Raw genomic sequence first — 23,042 nt, forward strand, 5'->3', positions numbered from 1 at the left:
TTTATTAATATTCAACAACGCGTGTACCTATGTCGCGATATATAAATATTTTCTATCAATATATTAAATAATGTAATCTGTGAGGGCCCAATGGATAGAACACGTGGATTTTAATCGCGGTCTCGAACCCGGGCTTGAACTGAATTTTGAATGTGCTTCATTTATGTATGTGATCGGCGGTGATATCGGCGTTTGTCCAGTTTATCCTTTATTTTTACTTCTAGTAACGTGAGTTATTAACCAATTTTTCATCGCCCGGAATCCTCCATCTGGAAATCCCTTCGAAAATATGTAAGCAAAATACAACTTACCCAACAAGACTTGAAACTTAGCATACTTATTCCTTTCACGATTTAGACGCTCACTAAGGAAAATGGATATTTGCAAATTTCAACTTTGAGCAGGAAAAATGTACGAAGGAAATGTCGTACGAAGTCGGGGCGGGAAGCCAGTTATTTTATACGTCTTAACAAAGCACGACCTTTCCCGTCACGGCTTATCTTCACATCTGACACAAAGGGATAAGTAATATAATTTATAATAATAACGAAGATAATGAAATTAATTTTCAGCTCGCCACGTCTTTGTGCGCTTGTCAAAATCAAGAAAGCTATTTATATGAAACGAATTTGACTCGAAGTGAGATATCAAAAACATCTTTTTGATGACCACAATATCATCATATTGTGGTTTGTTTTCTATAGAAAAAAATGTGACCGTCAAGGAAGGCTTAGCGGACGTGATATAAATAATTATATAAAACCTATTAATAAAATTGCAGTTAAATAAATAAATCGATTGATAGATCTCGCTACGTATATGCCGTTAGCCGCCAAGTGTCAGGTTTAATCCCAAGGCTCGCCAAAAAACATTTAGTATGTTTATTATTTCCTATTAAAGTTATTTGTATTCGTAAAAAAATATCAATGTTAGTTTGGAACTAGGACGTTGGCAGTGTTAAGCTACCGTGTCACAAAAAGTGTGTTATACATTTGATCCTGCACTTTTTTTGCCGCTGGAATATCGCGTTACGCCTTTCTTGCATTTGAAGTGTGAGAATGTGGTATGTGGATCTCGCCGGTGTCTAGAACATGTAGCGAGCTGGAATATCCACTAAAAAACCAGCGGTACCCTCTCTGTTCGTCGGCGGGCGTCAAAGGATCGCTTCCGCTTACTACCGCTACGACCTGGGCCTGACTGCCTTGTTGCCTGCGCGAAAAAATCGGTCAGGGGAACATTATCCTTTATATATTATAATGTCAATTTTGTACACCACTTTCTGAAATTTAATCTCCGAGTTGGTTCTTTCAGAATAATTTAAATATGCTGTATCACGTTTAAAGTTATTTAATTTTTTTTTTTTGAAAATAATTTTATTTGAATTGTAAATATATTCTAGTATATAAGGGTACTTTTTTAAACTATTAAGTTCCTAAATTAAAAATAACTTGAATATGATACTTTAAGGAGCTCATATTCTTAATTTTCATATACAACCTTTTGCTGACAGTAGCAATATAGTATCTGTAACAAGGATCATACGTCAAAGAAGCTACAAATTAATGATCGCGAAGGTCCATGAATAATAAAACGACGGTAATTACTGTAGAAACTTACATTTAACAATTAACTTTTTTTTAAATCATCCTATTAGAATTATTCACTTTGTGTTTTAGTGAATTTAAAGCTCGATTTTTTTTTCACTTATCCATTGTATTTCTATTTAATATCATAAATATATAATTGTGCCTTACTCTAATAAACTTTCTTTCAGGTCTTGGTTTTATACAAATGTTTTTTTCTAAGCTTTTATTTAACTTGCAATGTATGCTTGTTTGTTCGGGTGAAATCTTGCTACTCAATTTTGAAGCAGATATCTTCAACCGATTGAGCTGGAATTTTGTATACACGTTTAATTTGGATGACAATACACGATAAGCTGTGACGTCGTCCTAAATCCAATATGGCGGACCATCCAAGATGGCGGAATAGGTATTTTTTATACACTTCTACAATATGGGACAAGCTTTTATGATCATATAAATTGTGTATGATGAGGTTATAAGTTGATAGTTAAAATATTAAAGGAATATTTTATTTTCTTTCTTTTAGAGCATTTAAATATTATTATTTTTTAAATGTTTTTTTTTTGCTTTTAATTTATTAAATTTATTTTATCAGCATAAGTAGGTACTGCAGTATAATTCTGTAAGTATTCGTATCTTAATGCTAAAAACCGACCTACGGTACTATTCTAATGCGTCCTTCAAATATTATAATTTTATTATTATATTTAATGTCGCTTATCACATTCTGAGATTTCTCGTATTCTGCAGAGAGTTTAGAGTTTGTTCTCAATCGATATATCTACTAACGCAAAATATTAAGCTTATATATATTATTTTAAAAATTAAAAGCTTAATAGCTTTTTATTTTTGTTAAGCGTTAAATTTAACGGAGTGCACGATGACGATTTTTTAAATGTAAAAATAATAACCACGATTTATAATAGCTATGCTTATTTAATACTGACGTTAGAAGTGCCCGTCTAAATATTACGTCAAATAAATTGTTTCTCGAGTTAAGAAATATCTTACCTTCAGTTCTTTTATCCTTAAAAGGTGACCGTGATCTCGAGATGGAGGTATCGTTTCAGAAATTTCCTTTCATAAGTATTTTATATTTCTTTTATATTAATGAAATCGTGGTAGTGATTTTATGTAATCAGAGTTCAGATAATAATATACACACGTAAACGTACATAGGCGAAACTTCTCGAATTGAAGTGAATACTTCAATATAATTGAATTGACCTATGGCTTCATTTTCCAGCAAGAACTTGTTGTTGTAAGGAGTTTAATTATGGGCCAACCTACACAACAGTACACATGAAAGTTGACGAATAAAAGGACATTTATATGTGTGCATGCATGTAGATTCATAAGTGTATATGTGTGTGGCTATGGTTATAGTTCATTTAATTTAAAAGCGAAGTAAATTCGCACGCGCGTAGCCTTTTCGTTTACAAATGTAGGTTGGCGTCTTAAAGTCTTGCCTACAGTTCTTTAACCCCAACACAACTATTATACCTATGATAATTATAGTTTCCTTGACATTGGTACAATATTCTAAAACGTCGCTTTGTACAGGTTTAAATATCAGCATACAGAATAAATTAGAAGACGCGTTAAATCATATTTCTTTGCAACACGAAGTGTGTATAAAAATCAATACCTATATGCTATTTCTACCTGATACTCGCTTACAGTTAGTAAGCCAGGAGTTTATAATTTTTAGAAAAATGTATTGATAATATGACTTATTTTATTAAAATAAAAGAATACAGCAATAATAAACAACTGTTACTCTTTCGTCCAGAGAATCGGAATTACGATTCTATTGGGAAATGTTGCTAGCTCCTCTTCCATGCGGTAACAATTTGTACAGTGCTTTTTTATTTTTGTATAGCACATACTTGTTTAAGGGTAAACAATTAATATTTAATCAGTTAATCGAGATATTATCTGATAATATTTTTATATCTTCTTAATTTACTTTGTTAATTAAAACAATTAGAATTTACTTGGTGGTATGACTTTGTGCCATCTCACTAATCAGATATTCTATCGCAAAACACATATATTAAGTATTCTTGTGTTTCTGTTTGAAGAAAACTTCATTTTACCGGTACGAAGTCAGGACGAGTTAGCTAGTATAGTATAAATCTGAAACTCTAAGGCTTGATTATCGCGTAATGTCACATCCCTTAAGAGAAAGAGAAAAAAAACTCTATCTCGGATGTCCTGTGAACCATTACAGATAATTAAATGATTCTGTGGCTCATTATCTCGAGGGGAATTTTCTATTGTTCCCTTTCAACGTTCGTTTCATTAAAAGCCGTAGAAATACCTAATGGATACGAGAGATTTTATTTTATTAAAGTTTGGTTTCACAGTTGATAATACGTACATAGGAATTACGGAAGAGTTGTGTTATATTTGATGTTTTGTTTATTGTGCAATATTTATGTTTCACAAATTATATTTAAATTAATATATTCATTATCAATTTTGATGACAGCGTTGTTTAACAACAGCTACATAACGATAAAACTCATATCCATACTAATATTATAAATGCGAAAGTAACTCTGTCTGTTAACTCTTCAAATTTGGTATGGAGGTAGTTTGAGTCTCGGAGGAGAACAAAGGCCACTTTTCTTATTTCAACCCTCGTAAAATTTAGCGTGACGGTTTATGTGCTACAGATAAGGTTTTATAAATGTCGCAAGGGTAAAGCCGCAAGTTCAGCTAGTAACTATATATATTAAACATACATATTTAATTTCATAGCTATGTATAAGTTATAAGAAAGCTCAAAAGTTAATTCATAACTTCTCTGTCCAGCAGATAGAACAGTGAAACAATAACCATGACACACGTGTGACTCACGTGACATAAAGATGGTTAACATTGAATTCCGATTGCGATGCTGAGTGGAAATGAAGCCACACGAAACTATATAACTAACTGAATAAATATTAGAAACACCCAGCAGTGGATCGGACAACACATAAGTAAATTTTTGAAGGTTTAAATGTTTGGTATAGAACATTGTGGAAATAATTTTATAAAAAATACTATAAAATGGTTTGGCTTGCCTGGGTTGAGTTCGCAATCCTTCCTTAAGAATTATAGTGTAATACCACTGGGCACTCTCAGGCCACTGCTAGTCTTCTCTTCTCTTGTTCGTTTGAAGCTTATTCCAAAATGCTGCACAACCAACGAGCATGGGGTGAATTACAATGAATATATACGAATTGTTTGATATAAATTCACAGGCCCGTGTTTGAAAATTATTAAAAAGGAATTGCACAAAATAATTATAGAATAGTTTGCCCCGGGAAGAATATTGACTTTGAGGAGTCGGAAACTCGGTGTTTTAAGCTTATCTTAACTCGTCGTGTTTGTACAATGGTCGTGAGTGTTTCTAGCGCACTTGTTTATATACTTTAATACTTAAGAATAGTTATATGGTCTTTGATAATGGCCGCCGATATTCGGTTTTAGATTTTTTTTTGTTTTTTTAACGACTTGATCTGTGTTTTGAGGTCAAATCTAGTGAATTAAATAAAATTAAGAATTTGGTTTTAATACACGAACGATACATTTTTCACGGGGTAGGTATGTTCCGAGGAATTGTTTGGATGAATTTTACTTTCGGATGTCGCGTTCAAATTCAAAATTTCATCCACGCCAACTCGATTTATTTTATGGAATAGGTAGTCCCACACGTACTCGCACACCAACGTTGTTGCATGAACATTTTAACAATTTTATATATTAATAGCGTAAGTCAATTTTTGTCCCAGTGATTATGGAATGATAGCTACGCATAAAGAATCGGTCATGGTCTCATTTTGAAGAGATGTGCAGAAAAATTAAGAGGATTCGTAAATGCAATGTACTAAATTGTTACGATTTAACAAAGAATTAACTTTAGAGGGTGGATAATAGGTACTGGCCGGTTAGAGAACAGTACTACGGCTGTATAAGAAAAAAATGAAAAATGTAAACAAATATAAAGTAAATTGTTATCGACAAACACCAATTCTAACTTAACTAATATATACTATTTTACTTTAAAAATATCATTTAAAAAAAGGTTTCATTATTTTGGCGGCAAATGTAGATGAGTGACTTGCAGCTTACAATGAAATGAATTCAAAACAAAACCTGTCATAGGTTTCGAAATTCCTAAAAAATCTATTGAAATGAATGAATGCGGGAGACCCACTAATTAAGATGATTGCAGATTTATATTGGATATGTTTATATTTTTTTCAGTCGTACGCATGGAGATATTTAAATTTATGTCAAATAAAAATCTTTCAATAACACGAGAGTCATTTAAAACAGTTAATAATATATAATAAACAAAAACTTTACGGTCAAGTGTCAAATCTTATAAACATTCTATCTTTATTTAGTTCTTAAAGAAAACTCAAAGAATAATCAAAATTTCTTCTTAATAGCCCAAAATTATAAAAGAACATACACATTCTAAAACAAGGGCGAATTGGTAACCTCCTTCTTTTTGAAGATGGCTAATTTGTAATATTGTAAATGATACCTAGTTACTAGCAAAATCTAAACCTATATCTTAACTAATTCTATAGGGTTCTCCCTCCTTGATGCGGGCGGAACCCTGGGCGGACTAACATATGATAAAACGAAGTTTGATTAAGTTAGTACAATTTACGTAAGACATAGGTGTAACTCAATCAATTTATTTTATTTACTGGATATTTTTCCTTATATCAATAGTAATATCAATTGAAGTTACCGAAATATGATCCTTTAAAACCGAATGCCCTTTAAACTTTCCATGTATCATTGGTCCCTGGGTGATATCAGATTAATTCTCGCTGGATATTTATAAATTCCGTCAAAAATTGAGCTACCTCTTGAAAAAAATTATAATTCAGGAGCCCTTGAATTTTTTATATCAGAAACACTTCATACGTGGTTTTACATATATTTATATATCGTGTGAATTAAATACTAGTGAATAGAATTCATTTTATAATTCTATATGCTCTGCGAGTTAGGAAAAAGATTATGAACAATCTGCTGCAATCAGATTTGTACACCAATTCGCATTGGATCATCTCGAAGGAAATTCAAGCTTAAGCTAAATGATCTAATAAGAGATGAGACTTTTGCCCAGTAGTGTGACATTGATGGGCTGTTACTTAAAGCGAAATATATTTTTATAAGGGAAATATTTCAATTGGTATCATGCCTCGACTGACTTAAGTATGTATTGAGATATTTATAAAGCATTCGATTGTGTGGTGCATTAAAGGATTTTATTGAAAGTTTATCGTTATCGTGAAGAAAATAGCTCTGGATACCAATACTCCATACCTACATCTTCCAGGTTTGTGTTAAAATGGGCGTTTCACAGGGGTATATTTTGGGTCCTTTCTTATTTTTTAGTTATTATGTTGTACCATTCTATGTTAATGGTTTATAAACGGAAACACAAATAATGTGTTGTTTTACCTTACCGAATGTAAGACAACAAAACGTTGAGCTAATGTTAGAGAATGTTTACAATGGATTCTTCAGTGCTTCGAAACTTGACTTATCTTAGCTACATACATCCGTGGTTAGGAAAGTTTGGTTAGCCAACTATAATTAAAAATCTAGTCTATTTTTATTAGCAGGCATTTTGGTTATATTCATAGTATCATAGTATTTTACTTTTGAGTAAAACCTTTCATAATAACTTTTTGTTCTTATAAAACAAGCTAGTGACCCCTTCGGGAATAAAATAAGATGGTATCACAATATGTTAACAGCAATATTATGTCTATCCACACTAAAATAATTTATTACTTTTGGTTGAATGTAGAGTTCAGTGTAAACCCTGGGTAGGTATCACCTACTCATCATATAATCTACCGCCAAATAGCATTACACTACAACATAGTATTGTTGTGTTCTGGTTTGAATGGTGAGTGAGCCAGGGTAACTACAGGCACATGGAACATAACATCTTATTTCCCAAGATTAAGGCGCATTGGTGAAATGAAAAATGTTTGATATTACAGTGCCAATTTCCACGGGCAGCGGTGACCACTTACATAATGTGACCTAATTGTCAGTCAACCTATTTTAACCACTAACCAGTTATTTGACATAAAAAGTTGTAGCACCAAGTTATCGACTTCGAGAAACGGATAAAAGTATCCTTTACATTCAACAATGAATAAATTTAAAACTCTGTTCAAATTCATACAGAAAGCTTGGATTTAGTCGTATTTTTTGGACGATATATCTTTCATTGTATATTATGATTATTACATGAATAACGAGCCGAGATTAGAACGCGTGCATCTTAACCGATGATTTCGGGTTCAAACCCAGGCAAGCACCACTGAATTTTCATGTGCTTAATTCGTGTTTATAATTCATCTCGTGCTCGGCGGTGAAGGAAAACATCGTACGGAAACCTGCATGTGTCTAATTTCAACGAAATTCTGCCACATGTGTATTCCATCAACCCGCATTGGAGCAGCGTGGTGGAATATGCTGCAAACCTTCTCCTCAGAGGGAGAGGAGGCTTTAGCCCAGCAGTGGGAAATTTACAGGCTGCTTATGTATTACATGAATATGATTAATGATGAAAAGTTACTACTGAATTTCTGTTCGGTTATTCTCGGTATACTCTAGTACTAGTTTTTCGTCGTGTAATATGACAATAAAAAGTGCTTTCTCTTCGTATCAATATATAAAAAATGTCAAACTTCAAGCATCACAGGCCCAAGATGATCGTTAATCTTTTTTATATCTCTTGGGGCAAGACAATTTAATACAAAAATTGGACAAGTCGAAGTTGAATTTGCGCACTGTGAGTTCCGTACCATCACACAATACTAAACGATTTACCAACGATTCTAGGTGAACGGAAAATAGCCTACAGGTTTTGATTCCCTTTGCGATTGTATGGAAAATGCGACATGTTTAAAATTATAAATGTTTTGATTGCATAGATAAATGACGTTTTATTTTTCACAGCTCCAAGGGACAGAACTCAATATTTGGTATTGATTTATACCTCTACACTACTACTCTACACGTTCCTGTGATAAAAGGTCTTCACGGACAGACATATGAACTGATAGACAGATATACGACAACAAAGTTATCTTATAAGGGTTCCTTTTTTCCTTCAGAAGTACGGAACTCTAAAAATAAATAAATGACGAAAAAATGTACTTTGACATTATCAATATTCAAAGACACTAAAGACTACGTATTATTACAAACCTGTTCGTTTTATTCATTCGTTTTTCTTACATAGATTATTTTTTATTACGATTATTATATAGTAATTACACGCCTCGCAATGCACAAGTGTGGGTGAGGTCATCTCTCTACATGACAGCGCATGACAGTTTCGTAACATAAAATAATCCATTTTGTATATTTAGTTAGACATAGCTAAATACGTCTAAGTAGATGAAAAAAAATATTATATTCGGATTTTTTGTGGCAAATGCTGGCAAATTACTACATAAAGAAGGAAAAATCGGAAAAACCCGATGCATAAGCACCAAGCACGTAATTAGGATAAAATTGTCTATAGTAATTTAAACTATCAGATACTCGTACGATAACTCAGTACTGAAAAATAAACATTTAACAAAATATGTTTACGAAAATCTCTGAAAATAAAATCCCAATTAGGTTAGTATCAATTAGTCTTAATTATTTATTGACGCACAAATCCTTGTTAGAGCCTTCAGCAATCATTTCGTATTCAGCTCGTGCAAAAATATTCGTCAAAACAACATTTTCGCTAAGCCTTTACGATTTTGTTCGTGGCTATAAAAATAACTGCCTCTTAGACCTTAATGCTTGGTGATAAAGTTCGTTTTCATTTGTCTGTCGCTATGAGAATTGTTTGCCGCTAATAAATAGGAGGGAATAGCGGAAGTACATGTTTTATACTGAAACACGATTGAAGCCTCTAAAGATCTGAGGCTCTCTGCCTACGTTATCTTTGTTTTATTGCTTTCTGTTTACGATCGTATGTAGCTTTTATTGATATTTACTTGGTTTTACAAGAAAAAACAAGACCTGTTTTATTGGTTGATTTAGTATTTTTCCATAGTAACCGAAGCATCCGTTGAACTACGGAAAAATTGTCTTTTGTTATTGTTAATTTTCAAAGTTTATACAATTACGTACGACGTGTTTATTCGGATCGTAGGCATCTTTGGATATAGATTGAGATGAGATTTATATAGATAAGGATAAATGGCATTAAAAAAATCAAATAACATAAAAACTTTTAAATAAAAAACTATAAAATATAATTACACAGTATAAAACAAAGTCGATTACCGCTGTCTGTCCTTGTGTATGCTTTGTTCTTAATTATACACAATGGATTGTGATGCGATTTTTTCAAAAGATTGATTCAAGGAGAAAGTTTATATGTTAAATACATGCACAATATAGTAGTGAAACACTGATTATTTTAGAGGTTTCTAAAGTGATGTCGTAAATAAACACATTTTTTTTCGCTTACATTGCAAACGCTGACTGAACCCTACGAGATAGATCAAAATATTGTTCTAGAGTATTGTAAATCTTAAAAAGGTCTTCAAAAAAATCCCCAATGGTCCCGTCGGAACATAAATTATTGTCAATTTATAGTTTTAACATAATATAATATTTTATTTGTCTGAATTATTGTTCTTTGAAACAAACAATATACTTGATTTATTTGTTCTTTTTCGTAAGATCTATTTACAGTTTAATAAGAATTCCCGAGGAAAAGATCTCTTGTGAGAATTTACGTACACAAAGTTTGTTTCATTCTATTATGTTATTCGTGTAAACGATTGGCTTGCTCAGTTTGGAATGTATTATTTACATATAGTTGAAATGTTTAATGTTAATAAAACCACAAAAACAAATGTCAACGTAGTTTTCGAGGGATATTTGTGCTTATTTTGGTGTTAACAAATTGCTTGTATATGGAAAATAATTTTATGTAAATAAGGTTTGAAACGCTATATAAATAAACGTCGTTTTTAAATTTGAATATAACTTTTTTTAATATACTTTCCTATATTAAAACATAACTGATACAAAAAAAAAATAATGCTGAAGTATTTGTTCATCCGAATGCGGTAAATATTTAACAGTACGATTTGACAAAATATTTTTCCTTGGGTAGCTCGTTTATTAAGGGAGTTGAGCAGATGGTATTAATGTATAATATGACAGTTGTATATTGTACATATCATGACAGTTGTGACGGTTACATAGACAAGGTTCCAATTGATCATTATATATTTTATAGACGTCTCTTTATAATTCCTTATTCAATTAATTTCTCTCCGACGTTTATCGTCCAATATAGAAGAAATTCTTAAGCTACTTAGTATTGGTGATCTGTATTCTCATTTGATTATATAATGTTTTAAGCTCTGGACTATAATGGTTCATCATTGTTCAATTGTATTATTATGAACAACGGAAATTTAGTTATAAGTAAATAATAGATAAATGATTAAATACTAAAGATGCGATATGTTTTTTTTTTATAATTAAATCACTCGGTATTACTTTGATATATTATTCTTGTTAATATCAAAAAAGATATATGCCATTTAATAATGAATAATTGTATTTTTGTTGCAGGTTCTCGGCTCTGACACAGAATGGCACTTTGCGCATCGCGGTCTACCTCAAGCGCGTCCGCGCAGATCTATTGCGCACACTCGTCTGCTGAAACGTCATCCATTAGTAAGTTAAATGATAACATATTGGGATAGTTAGTTAGAATATTAAAATAAAAGCCTTCTCTACCAACAGTAAAGAAGTAAGGAGAAATATCTCAAAAGGGCCTTCACCCGAAATACATTGTACAGAAATGTATGGAATAAATCCCATAAATTCCCAGAACAGACCAACCGAAAGTATGATACCTGTAATTATTTACGTATATTAAGTAGTATTTCCAAATTTGATTACGAGAATAATTGGAAAATAATGCCTTTTGAATGCGCATGTCTAACCTTCTCTGACTTATACCGTGTCACTCTACTCGGTGAGAGTGGAATTGGTAGAGTGAGTTTTAGACCCTTCTATTTATATAATTTTAATATATTTTGTGGGACACTATATATACACAAAGATACTTCTCCTTAACTCTACACTCCAATTTTGCCAACCTTAGAATATACAGGAAATAATTATTGTATTCGTATTTGAATTAGTAAAGCTCTATATATTACTCATACTATAATGTTATTATACATATTTGATTTTTAGCCTTTTGACTGTTACCTATTTGTAGCGACTACCATAAGACGCGTTTTACATATATATATATTTTAAATATATGCATGTTAATTTCCTTCAGTAAATTTATTATAATGCATCATAAAATAAAATGTTAGTATAGGTCTTCCGACAAAAGAAAATACTAACTCTTAAACAAAATTACTTTGTGTTTAAAAGAAAGAACACGCAACAAAGATCTGAACATTGCATATTAAGTGATCGGTTCTCATACCATTAACATTCTTATACGTTAAGATAAAAAGGCTATTTTTCTATAAAAGATTGAATAAAGAGGTAAATGTTTGCAAACTTTAAGCGGATTAGAAACACATTATGGGATTAATTTTTTATTTTTAAACTTTACCGTGTTCAAGGCGGGTGTAATCCATTTTCTACTCGATCTACTTCAACTCTCATAATGAAGTAACATATTATGCAATCATTGTATTTGTTTGAGAGTATTTATATTGTATGCTGCGATGTATCTGTACCGATATAATAAATGAGAATGTCTGTCTGTTGTTCTTTCAAGGCCGAACTACTGAACCGATTTTGATAAAATTTTGTATAAGCTTGAACTCCAATTAAACCATAGGCTACTTTAATGCCTGACTCCTGAAGACGAAACTCTAAAACTAGTTGCATATAAAATTTAAGATAACTAGAAAAATATAACTAGTTTCAAGTAGCTTTTATTAACTTTGAACGTCTTCATTAATAGTATCCTGTGAAATAAAAAATAAAAAAATAGGAACTTCTACGTAAACAATTTGATTAATCTCGCGAAAGGAATTGTTTATATATATTACCCATTCCGTTCATAGAAATGACTAACCTCTGAGTTAATTGCACATCTTTCGAATGAGATCGATCATGTCATTCGAAAGATGTGTAATTAACTCCAGGCTGCTCCTCCAGGCTGTTTCAAATAACGAAAATATATTTTTTGTTATTGTGTGAAAACAATAATTATTTATCACTTGGATTTACGTTTTTTATGTGCCTGCATGAGTTTACATTCATTACATTCCGGGCACCATCACAGTCGAAATTTTAGTATTATTAAAGAAAATACTAATTTTAAGTGGACTCTATACAACAACTTCTTCAGGTCTATAACACTTGGTATGAGCTATCCTAGTAAACAATGGCATCCTTGTAAGAAAAGAAAAGAAAAAGAATGTTTCGCTTATACTCTAATGTTTTTTTTTTCTCTGACGGTTATGTCTGTTGGATATAGCCTTTACTAAAAAGCAATTCATTTTTAGGTTCACACAGCGGTTCAACAGACTGGTTTCAAGCGTGTTAAGCGAGGTTTCCGCCCTCTTCGCTTGCCGGAAACTGTGCCAGCCTCTGAGCCACGTGACCCCTATTTCCCTCTGCAATGGTACTTGAAGAATACTGGTCAGAACGGAGGAAAGCCTAAGTTGGATTTGAATGTCGAAGCGGCCTGGGCTCAGGGGTACACTGGGGTTAATGTGACCACCGCGATTATGGACGATGGTAAGATTTTAAATATGTTAATATCTAAAATGTAAGTAAGTAATCCTGTAAATGTCCCACTGCTGGGCTAAGGAGGAGTAGGTTTGGAGCTTATTCCATCATGCTGCATTCTAATCTGCTTGTATTTCTTTTAATGAAGTTTCTACTAAAATTATATCTACACCGTTCAACACAACCGATTTATCAGAAATTTCACTGACACTTCTTTAACTCACATGCTTCTGGTGAATAAACAATCATATACAAGGTCCATTTTAATTCATTAATTTGCTTGTTAAGCAAAAAGCTTATTTAGAGTGCTTTTTTATAACCAAAGTTATTCCAATGAAATAATATTATTCTTGATTTGAACATTAAGAGGTCGAATTCGGTTTGAAAGTTTCTTTGGAGTTTTTATTGTTGTATTGTTACCGTAAGTTATAGTATAGTTGTATATCGTAAACTCTATCTTCCCCCATGTGGAGATGTGTAGCATCACCCTTTCATTAGTCTCTTAAGAATTCACCCCGAGAGCATACATTTTTCATTACATGGCTCCCTTCAATGTGGAATCGTGAGGAAATATGGATATGTATTCACCAGCTCGTATGCATGCATGGAGCAGGGTGACGATATAAGCTCCTAGATTTCTCCTCAAAAGGAGTGGAAGCTTTAGTTCAGCAGTGGGGCATTTTATTTACCTTTAGTGGTGGAATAAATTCCAGAAGATATTTCAAATTTAAGGACTATTTTTAAGATTTTTTACTATTAAATGGATTAAATATAATGTTAACGATTGAAAATATCAAACTTTCAATCTTATACTCGGCGCGGGTTGCCCTTTTTAAGTCTAGGTCGTCTGGCGTACTTTGTAGTATCTCTCAATTTATCGGCTTTTGTGATCAGACTATTGATTATTATATATTTAAGATAGTTTTTTGTCTGCGATAAATCTAGTAGCTTGTTTTCTAAATTATAGATATAACAATTGAAACTAAGGTCATTTCACTTTAGTAACTTATTTGTAACATTAAAAACTTGTTATATAGTAGTTGTGATACAACCGTAGAACTGTAATAACTAAGCCTCAATGAATAGGCTATCGAAAGTATAAAGTTATATAATAATAATATCATATAATATTATTTTAAAATTGATATGGTAGATCTTTTTATAGACGCGCGTCAAACAAACAATGAAACTCTTATTTAAGTTCAAATGTAGTAATTGTTTCCTTTAACAATTTCTTTCCTTAAGGGCCTTACATATAAGTGGTTCCTTTGTCTATTATTTATTTCCCTGTTTCTGACATTACTGATTTCACATTTGAAAGAAAAAGATACCATTTCTTAATTAACCATTAGTCCATTGAAATGTTACAATTTTAGAGTCAAACTGAACATTTTCTAGAGGACGCAATTTTATTTGTGGGAAATGTAGGGGGTGTCAATACAACCTTAAACCCAAGTTTGTGGGGTTGCCGCCCTTGTCCCCCGCCCGCCATCTTGAAAAAAGAGGTGGAAACATATTTTTAACTATATCTCCGAGACTAATTCAAAATTTTCAGTCAATGTAACATTTCAATGGACTACATCCACTAAACTACATAATAAAATCGTTATTTTTTAAAGTATTGCCTTCGTCTATGTCAGCTAAGTTAAAGAAAATTTAATATCGAAAAAAAAAACACAATTTGTTTTAAATATAATTTTTTTAATGTTTGTAATAAAATAGTTGCCAGTTGTGATATTTGTAAATTTAATTTTTTATTAATTATATTTTTTTATTGACAGGAGTCGACTACATGCATCCAGATCTGAAATACAATTATGTAAGTATTAATATCAAAATTTACATTTTTTTTTATAAACACAAAATTGAAATGGTTTATTTCGAATTATGTAACAAATGTGTTCGACGCAAAAAAAATTAATCAATAGAACCAGTATTATTGTAAGAGAAATTGATTGCCGAAAACGACACAGAAAGAAAACTCAGCCCTAAAAGAACAGCAAAAACGTCAGCGATAAATATATTTTTAATTAAGTCTGACGGCGTGTATGAACAATACGACCTAAAAAGTAATTCAGATTCTCAGAGTGAACAAAGAAATAGCTCCCTTTTCAACAACAGAGAAGAGATGAGGTGTTAATTGTTACTCGTATTTTAAGCGAGGTAAAAAACTTTTCCGAAGGACCTCTTTTGTGCAGAGTTTGAGTCAAGTATGATACGTTCTTGTCGTTATTATAAGTAGATCATTTTTTTCGTGTCCGTAAATTGGGTTAAATGTTTTTTTTGTAATGTAAGATGTTTATTTACATATATCTATACCTTAGTTATCAATATATTATTACGTGAAGAGAAAACTTCGTACCCCTTTCAAGGATATTGAGCGCGCGCAGTTTCGGTGAGATTTGACACTGAGAAGTTTAAATGGAGAAAACTAGAAAGGCAAAATGTATGAAAAATATGTATTACAGATACAAAACAAAATAAAATGAAACATTTTTTTTTCCTTTTCTGGCTGTCTACGCTGGTTGATTGCGAAATATTCTGCCGATGTCATGATCAAAACGTTGTTTGTTAACATTCATATTCAATTCAATTTTTTTTTAATGGAATCAAAATATTTTTAGTTGGCAAAGTTAAAAAACCTATAACGAATTTTTTGACATTTCCTTGTTTTTTTTACTTAATACTTCTATGAGTCTCATTTTTATTAGCAATGAGTTACAGTTGAATTTCACCCACTGAGAGAAAACCACTATTTATTACATAATGTATGCACGCTCTACCTGACTTTTGGTTAAATAAAGAACTTACTTTGGGCTAAGGCATCCACTTCCTTTGAGGAGAATGTCTTGGAGTACATTCATATGAATTTCTGCCATCAGAGTTTCATTGAAATTAGACACACTTCATCGCCGAACGCAAGATATATTATAAACATATCATATAAATTCGATAAATGATTAAAGTCGGCTTTTCATTATGAAATATAATGTGTATTAATATATTATAACGGGTATATATTTAATATCGTCATAATAATATAATATTGTTTTAAATATTATATTCGAAAGTACAGAAATATTTTCGGACGACTGACCGATATTCTCAAGTTATGTTACGCGTTCCGTACCTCGTATACCAAGCATATTGTGTACGTGTCCTTTCATTCCGCGTCGCCTTCTGGTAAAGATCGGGGTTCCAACGAAATAAATTCAAAATATTTATTCAATCCAGAAGAAACTCAAAATCTACCAGTGGTTCAGTCAGTAAGATCACTTCTGGCACCACATGTATGTAGGCTGTTATATACATACATATACATATTTATACATATACATATTTTTATATTTGTATGTTGTTATGTCTCGGCAGGATATAATTATTTTTCGGAAGTTAAGTTATGAAAACCTTTATAATTTATGCGTTAAATCTCGCTTCTTTAGCGCTAAGACCTTACAAAAGAAGTTTAAATTAAATCCTTTATTAACAAACAAGAAGAAAATGCTGCTTAATAATGTATTTGCTTAAGTAATTTGTTCTTAAAGGTCACTGTAATGAAAGTAATATACGCATTGTTTAATTTTTTAACTGATTCACTCATAATTACATATATTTAAAGGATATACATTTATATTTTACAAGCTTTTATAATTGCACCTGTTATTATGACCACGTCTTGAAACTTCATTTTTAGTATGCACTACATAACCGATTTGTTTGAAATTTTTAACACATTTTCAGGGACAGGATATAAATCAAATTAAATAAATGTTTTTGCGTAAGTGTAATAATAATTTGGTGCATCAGTCGTTATAGGAATTTTTAAATTCCAATTCCTTCAAAAAGCTTCATTAAAAGTATAACACCTCGCCTCATTGCCTCCACTGGTGACAGGAGGTCTGATTTGTATTTTGCTCAGAGGATCGGAATTGCGATTCAACTGGGAAATACTAGAATTCTTGCCACCATTCCACTCGGTCAAATTTTATACAGTAACAATTTTTATATATTTAAGGATAAGTAAATGAATTCCTCTTAACGCTGATTTTTAACTTTAATAAGTTCTTTATTCGAGCCATTACACTTTGAAACAAGCTTCCTATTTTTTCTTATTGAGTTTCACTATATATAACATAGATTTATTTATTTTATACAAACAAAGATAATGATTCAAAATGATTCAATTAAATCATTATGATACTCGAGTTTCATATAAATGATATCATATACGATATAATTAACTAACCAACTTTAAATAGAAATTATGATCCGAAAGACCTACTTGCATATAAAATATATTTTTAAATTCATTCATTAATTAAGATATTATATGTTGTCGCCATAATATTTTTTGCATAACTCTACGATTGGTTTTCTGTTTTTAAAAAATACGATTAAAGAAAATGAACTTCATTTAATACGTTTTACCTTTTTTTATGTAGTTTTGTAGAAAATATATAACTATTTAATTTCCTAGTAACGTAAGAAACGCAGTTACTTAAGTTTTTCTCATACAAGTATTCTGTTAATACAGATCCATCACTCACACAGAAAAATGTCATTTTGGTGAATGTAGTCGGACGTGACGTAACCGTACTTAAGACTATCACAGAGTATAAACTCTCTATAGAAGAAAATACTATCAAATAACCTAAAATATGAACTTGATATATCCCATTTAATAGCAGATCTAGTTTGACACTGACATGGAGTAAAATAGAGGTGCTAAGAGAAACTAATTGATGCTTGATGCTTTATTATCGTGGAGATCGAGAACTAAGAAAATATATTTTGCTAACAAGTTTTTAATTTATTTTACTTCACATTTCTCTTGAATCTAAAATTATTTTAAGAGCCGTCAATCTGCAGGCGACCCGTGACGATTACATTTCTTGTGCTGACAGTTTATATAATTAATGAAATGATATGTTAAGGAAGCCTTATGTTGCATCCGTTTCCTTATTTTAATATTCATTTAAATTGTATGTTATTGCAATAATTAAAAAAGAAAACAAATTTAGCATGAGTTTAAAAAAAATAAAAAGATTTAAAAATAATTTAGTATCCATATTCTCCGGCAATATGGAAAAGCAACCACAACATTTTTTACGAATGCAAAGTGTTCTGTCATAATATAAAAACACCAGAAAAAATATGAAGTTTATCTGATTAACTGCAACACATTTTGCTTGTGATGTTGCCATATACAAAAATTTGAATTCTTCGTGCGTGCGTGTATTCGAATAAAAAGTTGACGAGAACGGAATTCTTAATAATAAATATTACGCATTAATGCAATTGTATACTATATCTAGCTGGTTTGACTTTACGCAATAGTAGTTCATACGATATAGTTATTGAATGAAAGTATCAATTTATTATTGAAACCTACAGCGAAGAAATGCAAGCCGTCGACGAGAGTATTCCATAGCATTGAAGTAGGCTAGAAACGATATAAGCCGTCCATTCAAACGTGTCTGAAGTGGAAGCCACTTATTGCCGTGCACCTATTTCAGTTTCTATTCAACCACAGGTGTCCTAAAATGCTACTTATGATCCAACTTTCGAAATTATTTGATTCTTCGATAACATAAACCATTTAAAGAACGGATGAATTTAATTATTAATTTTTATATTTTTTTATTTATGAAACAAAGATCACAAATAGTTTTATAATAAAACATTTTTTTTTTGTTGGTTTGTTTCTTGGTGGTATGGCTTTGTGCAAACCCGTCTGAGTAGGTTTCCGCTTATCAGATATTCAAATTCAAACAGCAGTACAGAGTTAGTTTGATATAATGCAAGGAATGGTTAATATTTGGTGACCACTTACCATCAGGTGGTCCATTTGCCTGTCCGCCAAACTATTAATTAAATATATAATAAAAGTTGTATCGAGTTTATTATGTTTTTAAACTTATTTATTTATGCTTTATTGCACAAATACTTAATGCTACATTATATCTAAGGATTAACATTTACAAAAGTTGCATGAATGCAACAGGCGGCCTTATCGCTGAAACAGCGATCTCTTCCAGGCAACCTTTGGGCAGAGGACTTGTTGTAAAAAACAAATTAGGAACGGGTACAATAACTTTGTTAAATCATATATTGCATATAAAATATAATAAAACAAATAATACAGATAAAACAAATAAAACACAAAAACAGATACAACTGCAAATAAAAATAAATCCATACATACCGATATAATATTATAAAAAAAATTAATAAACTAAAAATAAATAAAAAAGACAAAGAAACAAGGACAACAATTGCTTATGGATATTAAAGCGACTAATAAAAGTCTTGAATCATAGTTTTAAAAATAGCTAATGATTGAGCCCGCCTTATAGCTAAAGGTAGATAATGTATTCCAAAGCCGAGAAGCGTGAATAGTAAAAGAGTGGGGAGGAATGGAGAAAATTAAATTTTCATTCGAGCGAAGTGCGCGCTTATGAGTCTCCCTTAGGAGCTTGAATCGCTCTTTGAGGTAGAAGGGAGTCGCTGGATTAAAAAGAATTGAATAGAGAAGAGTTAAAATGTGAGTATTCCTGCGAATGCGAATAGGGAGCCACTTGAGTTTTTTACGAAGTACAGAGTCATGACCATACGGGAAGAAAGAAAATGCATAATTTATCAAATTACATAATATCACATACGTTTAAGACTATCTACTCATTCGAAATTTAAACGTCTTTAAACGCCTGTAGTGTCATCATTGATTGACTCGCGTGAGGTCATCATTGAATTTTGAAATCCATATGAAACTCAGTCAGAGTAAGTCTGCAGTTAATACTTGTTGACTTCCAGGCAGGATATATTATAAACATATATAATTGTACATAACTAACTAAAACTTTATATTTGAATGTTGAAAAAGAGTTACTACTGATTTTCTCTTCGGTTCTTCTCGGTAGAATCTACATTCCGAATCGGTTCTTCACTTAATATAGTTTGTAAAAAGTGCTTGTAAAATCCAACTTGAATAAATTATATTTTGATTTTGATATTTTGGTTAAAGAAGTTTATTGTATAGTAAATAAAATAATAAATAAAAAAACCCATACTCATAATCTGTAGATTTATTTATTGACCTTGGAGTGTCTAGCCTACTCTTGTGGTTCAATCTCATTCCGCTACAAGTATTGTGGATCACAAGGCGATAAGTGCTGTCTTCACCGATATTATATTAATTCTCGAGATTCCGTACAAAGCGAACAAATACGAGATGGTGTTAAAATTAATTATGAATTCATGCAAAGTTCACTTCACAATCGTAAAAGCCTAAACGGTATTCAAATTAATAATAATTTCATACAAATTTCAAATTATATTAATATGTTTCAGTGAATTTTAACAATTTAGTACATATGGTATAATACGTTTACAAGTGAGTTTGAGTGCGTTTTTATAAATAGCATTTACTAACGAGACGTTGCTCATACAAAAAGTGTTACCTAGACATTTTGTATACTTTTTTATTTACAAAATATAATAATTTGTTATATTTCCATTTAATATATTTATATGCTACATATGTTATATAGTGAACTCAGTAACTTTAGTCTAAACATAATAAAGGCTTTGCGTCTATTTTGTTTATTGTATATTAATTGATCACCTCCAATAAAAATTGTTGTGCGTTGTAGTTACACTGGCTCACTGACCCTTAAAACCGAAACACGACAATATTAAGCATTGCTGTTGACCTAAAACTAAATAAATGTTATGCAATAAAACATTTTTCATTTACACGTGTAACATTTCATATTGATACTTTTTTTATCAGTATTGCCAATAACAGAACATATTTGTTAGGTAGATTGCGATGTATTCGCAGATTAAAAATAATATTGGTTATCAGGAATATGTTCCAAATTCAAACGAACTCGTTTGATTGGCGCTTTAATAGGTCGCTTAGGTTTTACAAATTGAGTTTTGGATATTATTCAATGCTTTGATAAAAAACAGTAATAATGATTATTGCTAGGAATTTGAAATAATATGATGATGTTGATATCGGTCGATTTGGGTCAGCCAACTACGAAGAATTTATTATAGTGCAAGTGTGTGTAAACACAGGTGCACTCTTCGCTTAACCTCCCTTTCATAATCCGATGGGACGGTTAATCCGAAACGACCGGAAAGAGTTCCCGTACAGCTTTTTTTTATGGCCTTGATTGACGGACGAGCATATGGGCCACCTGGTGGTCACCACCGCCCATAGACAAAGGCGCTGTAAGAAATATTAACCATTCCTTACATCACATATGCGCCACCAACCCCAAGGTTGGTACCCAAGGTACTAAGATGTTATGTTCCTTGTGCCTGTGATTACACTGGCTACAGTTAGGCTATGTAGGCTATGTAATTCTGAAACAAGAAACTCGAAACTCATCGCAGAACACAAGCTTGAAATGTCAGATTGTGATATACGACAATTACTATAAAAATTATAAAAAAATATAGGATACACGTATCAAAATGGCGTATCACTGTATGTCTGTCTCAACATTTCACGCGTGAGATACGAAGTGATTTCTTTCAGAATAGCACTGCTGGACCGCTTAACGTGCTTTCCGAGACGGGAGTGTAGACATTTCCAACTTCCAGATATCGGGCAGTTACTGATAATATTTCGAATCCAGAACCTCGGGTCAAAATATATAAAATACCTACCTGATTGAAAAAGTTAAAAAGTTTAAATATTATGTTTATATATGCTATTAATTATAAAATGAATATAAAATTATCTAATTGAATAATGATGTATTTTATTCTTAAATAAAACTTTTTATAACTGTTTCTAGAGTTGAAACAGAATAAAGATTAAGTACTTTTGTTAATTGCTTTTTACGTCTACCGTTTCACGTTCTTGTGCACTTAAATAAAATCTACAGACCTCTTTTAAAGGATTCAATTTCACTATATAAAGAGGAATTTGATTGAAAGAAAATAGGGTGTATTCTGCTTAGATATATATACGTATATATATATTTACTATTGTTTTAATTCACACGAGATTTCACTAAAAATTATGTTAATTATTCTCACTTTTTAACTGTCAAAATTGACGATATTCATGTCAAACCATAATAAAACTAAAGTTAAAGCTATCACTAGTTTGGAATGTCGATTCGACTGAGAAGAATTTACAAGAATCTTAGTATTTACTCGTTTCCAATAATCAGTTACATAGATTATTAAATACAATAATTATATTATACCTTATCCCGCATAAAAATCTTTTTATCATCTATATAATCCTTTTATCTAATAATATGCCTTATTCTTGTCAATATTAAAGTATTTGAGGAATATTATTATGGAAGCGAAAATGATTAATTGGCAAGACTATACGTTATGATATAAATAGTATACAGTTCATTGTCACAGAATTCCGTATGACAAGCCGACCTGCAGTCGAATTTTCTTTCTTACGTTAAAGTATTAAAGCTGAACGTGATTTTTATTTTCTTGTGAAAGTAGATCAGTACCACGCTGTATTGCGTTCGCGGTGGGCAATAAATAATGTACTTTGAAAAACTTTTGATTGAGCTATCATCGCCAAGCTGAAACTTCTGACGTTAAGAAAATAAAGTTTAGACAGTAGTTTTCTTTATGACATCAGCACCCGCTAAGAACCGATTTCTATTACAAGAGTGGCAGCAGACT

At 31.4% G+C, this 23,042-nt stretch overlaps 2 protein-coding genes across 2 annotated transcripts in view; one reads left to right on the top strand and one right to left on the bottom strand.

The window, feature by feature from the left end:
* The window catches only part of Uxt (Uxt prefoldin-like subunit), a 313,647-nt gene that overhangs the window by 287,032 nt on the left and 3,573 nt on the right, over positions 1–23,042 (bottom strand). The gene's annotated exons all lie outside the window — the stretch shown is intronic.
* Positions 1–23,042, top strand: part of LOC113396101 (neuroendocrine convertase 2) — an 89,327-nt gene that overhangs the window by 27,812 nt on the left and 38,473 nt on the right. Inside the window, exons 2-4 of the mRNA XM_026633891.2 lie at positions 11,226–11,330; positions 13,139–13,373; positions 15,146–15,183. Coding sequence (XP_026489676.1) covers positions 11,226–11,330; positions 13,139–13,373; positions 15,146–15,183 — 378 coding nt within the window. The remainder of the gene's footprint in view (positions 1–11,225; positions 11,331–13,138; positions 13,374–15,145; positions 15,184–23,042) is intronic.

The sequence above is a fragment of the Vanessa tameamea genome, chromosome 19 (assembly GCF_037043105.1).
Source record: "Vanessa tameamea isolate UH-Manoa-2023 chromosome 19, ilVanTame1 primary haplotype, whole genome shotgun sequence".
Classification (NCBI taxonomy): domain Eukaryota; kingdom Metazoa; phylum Arthropoda; class Insecta; order Lepidoptera; family Nymphalidae; genus Vanessa; species Vanessa tameamea.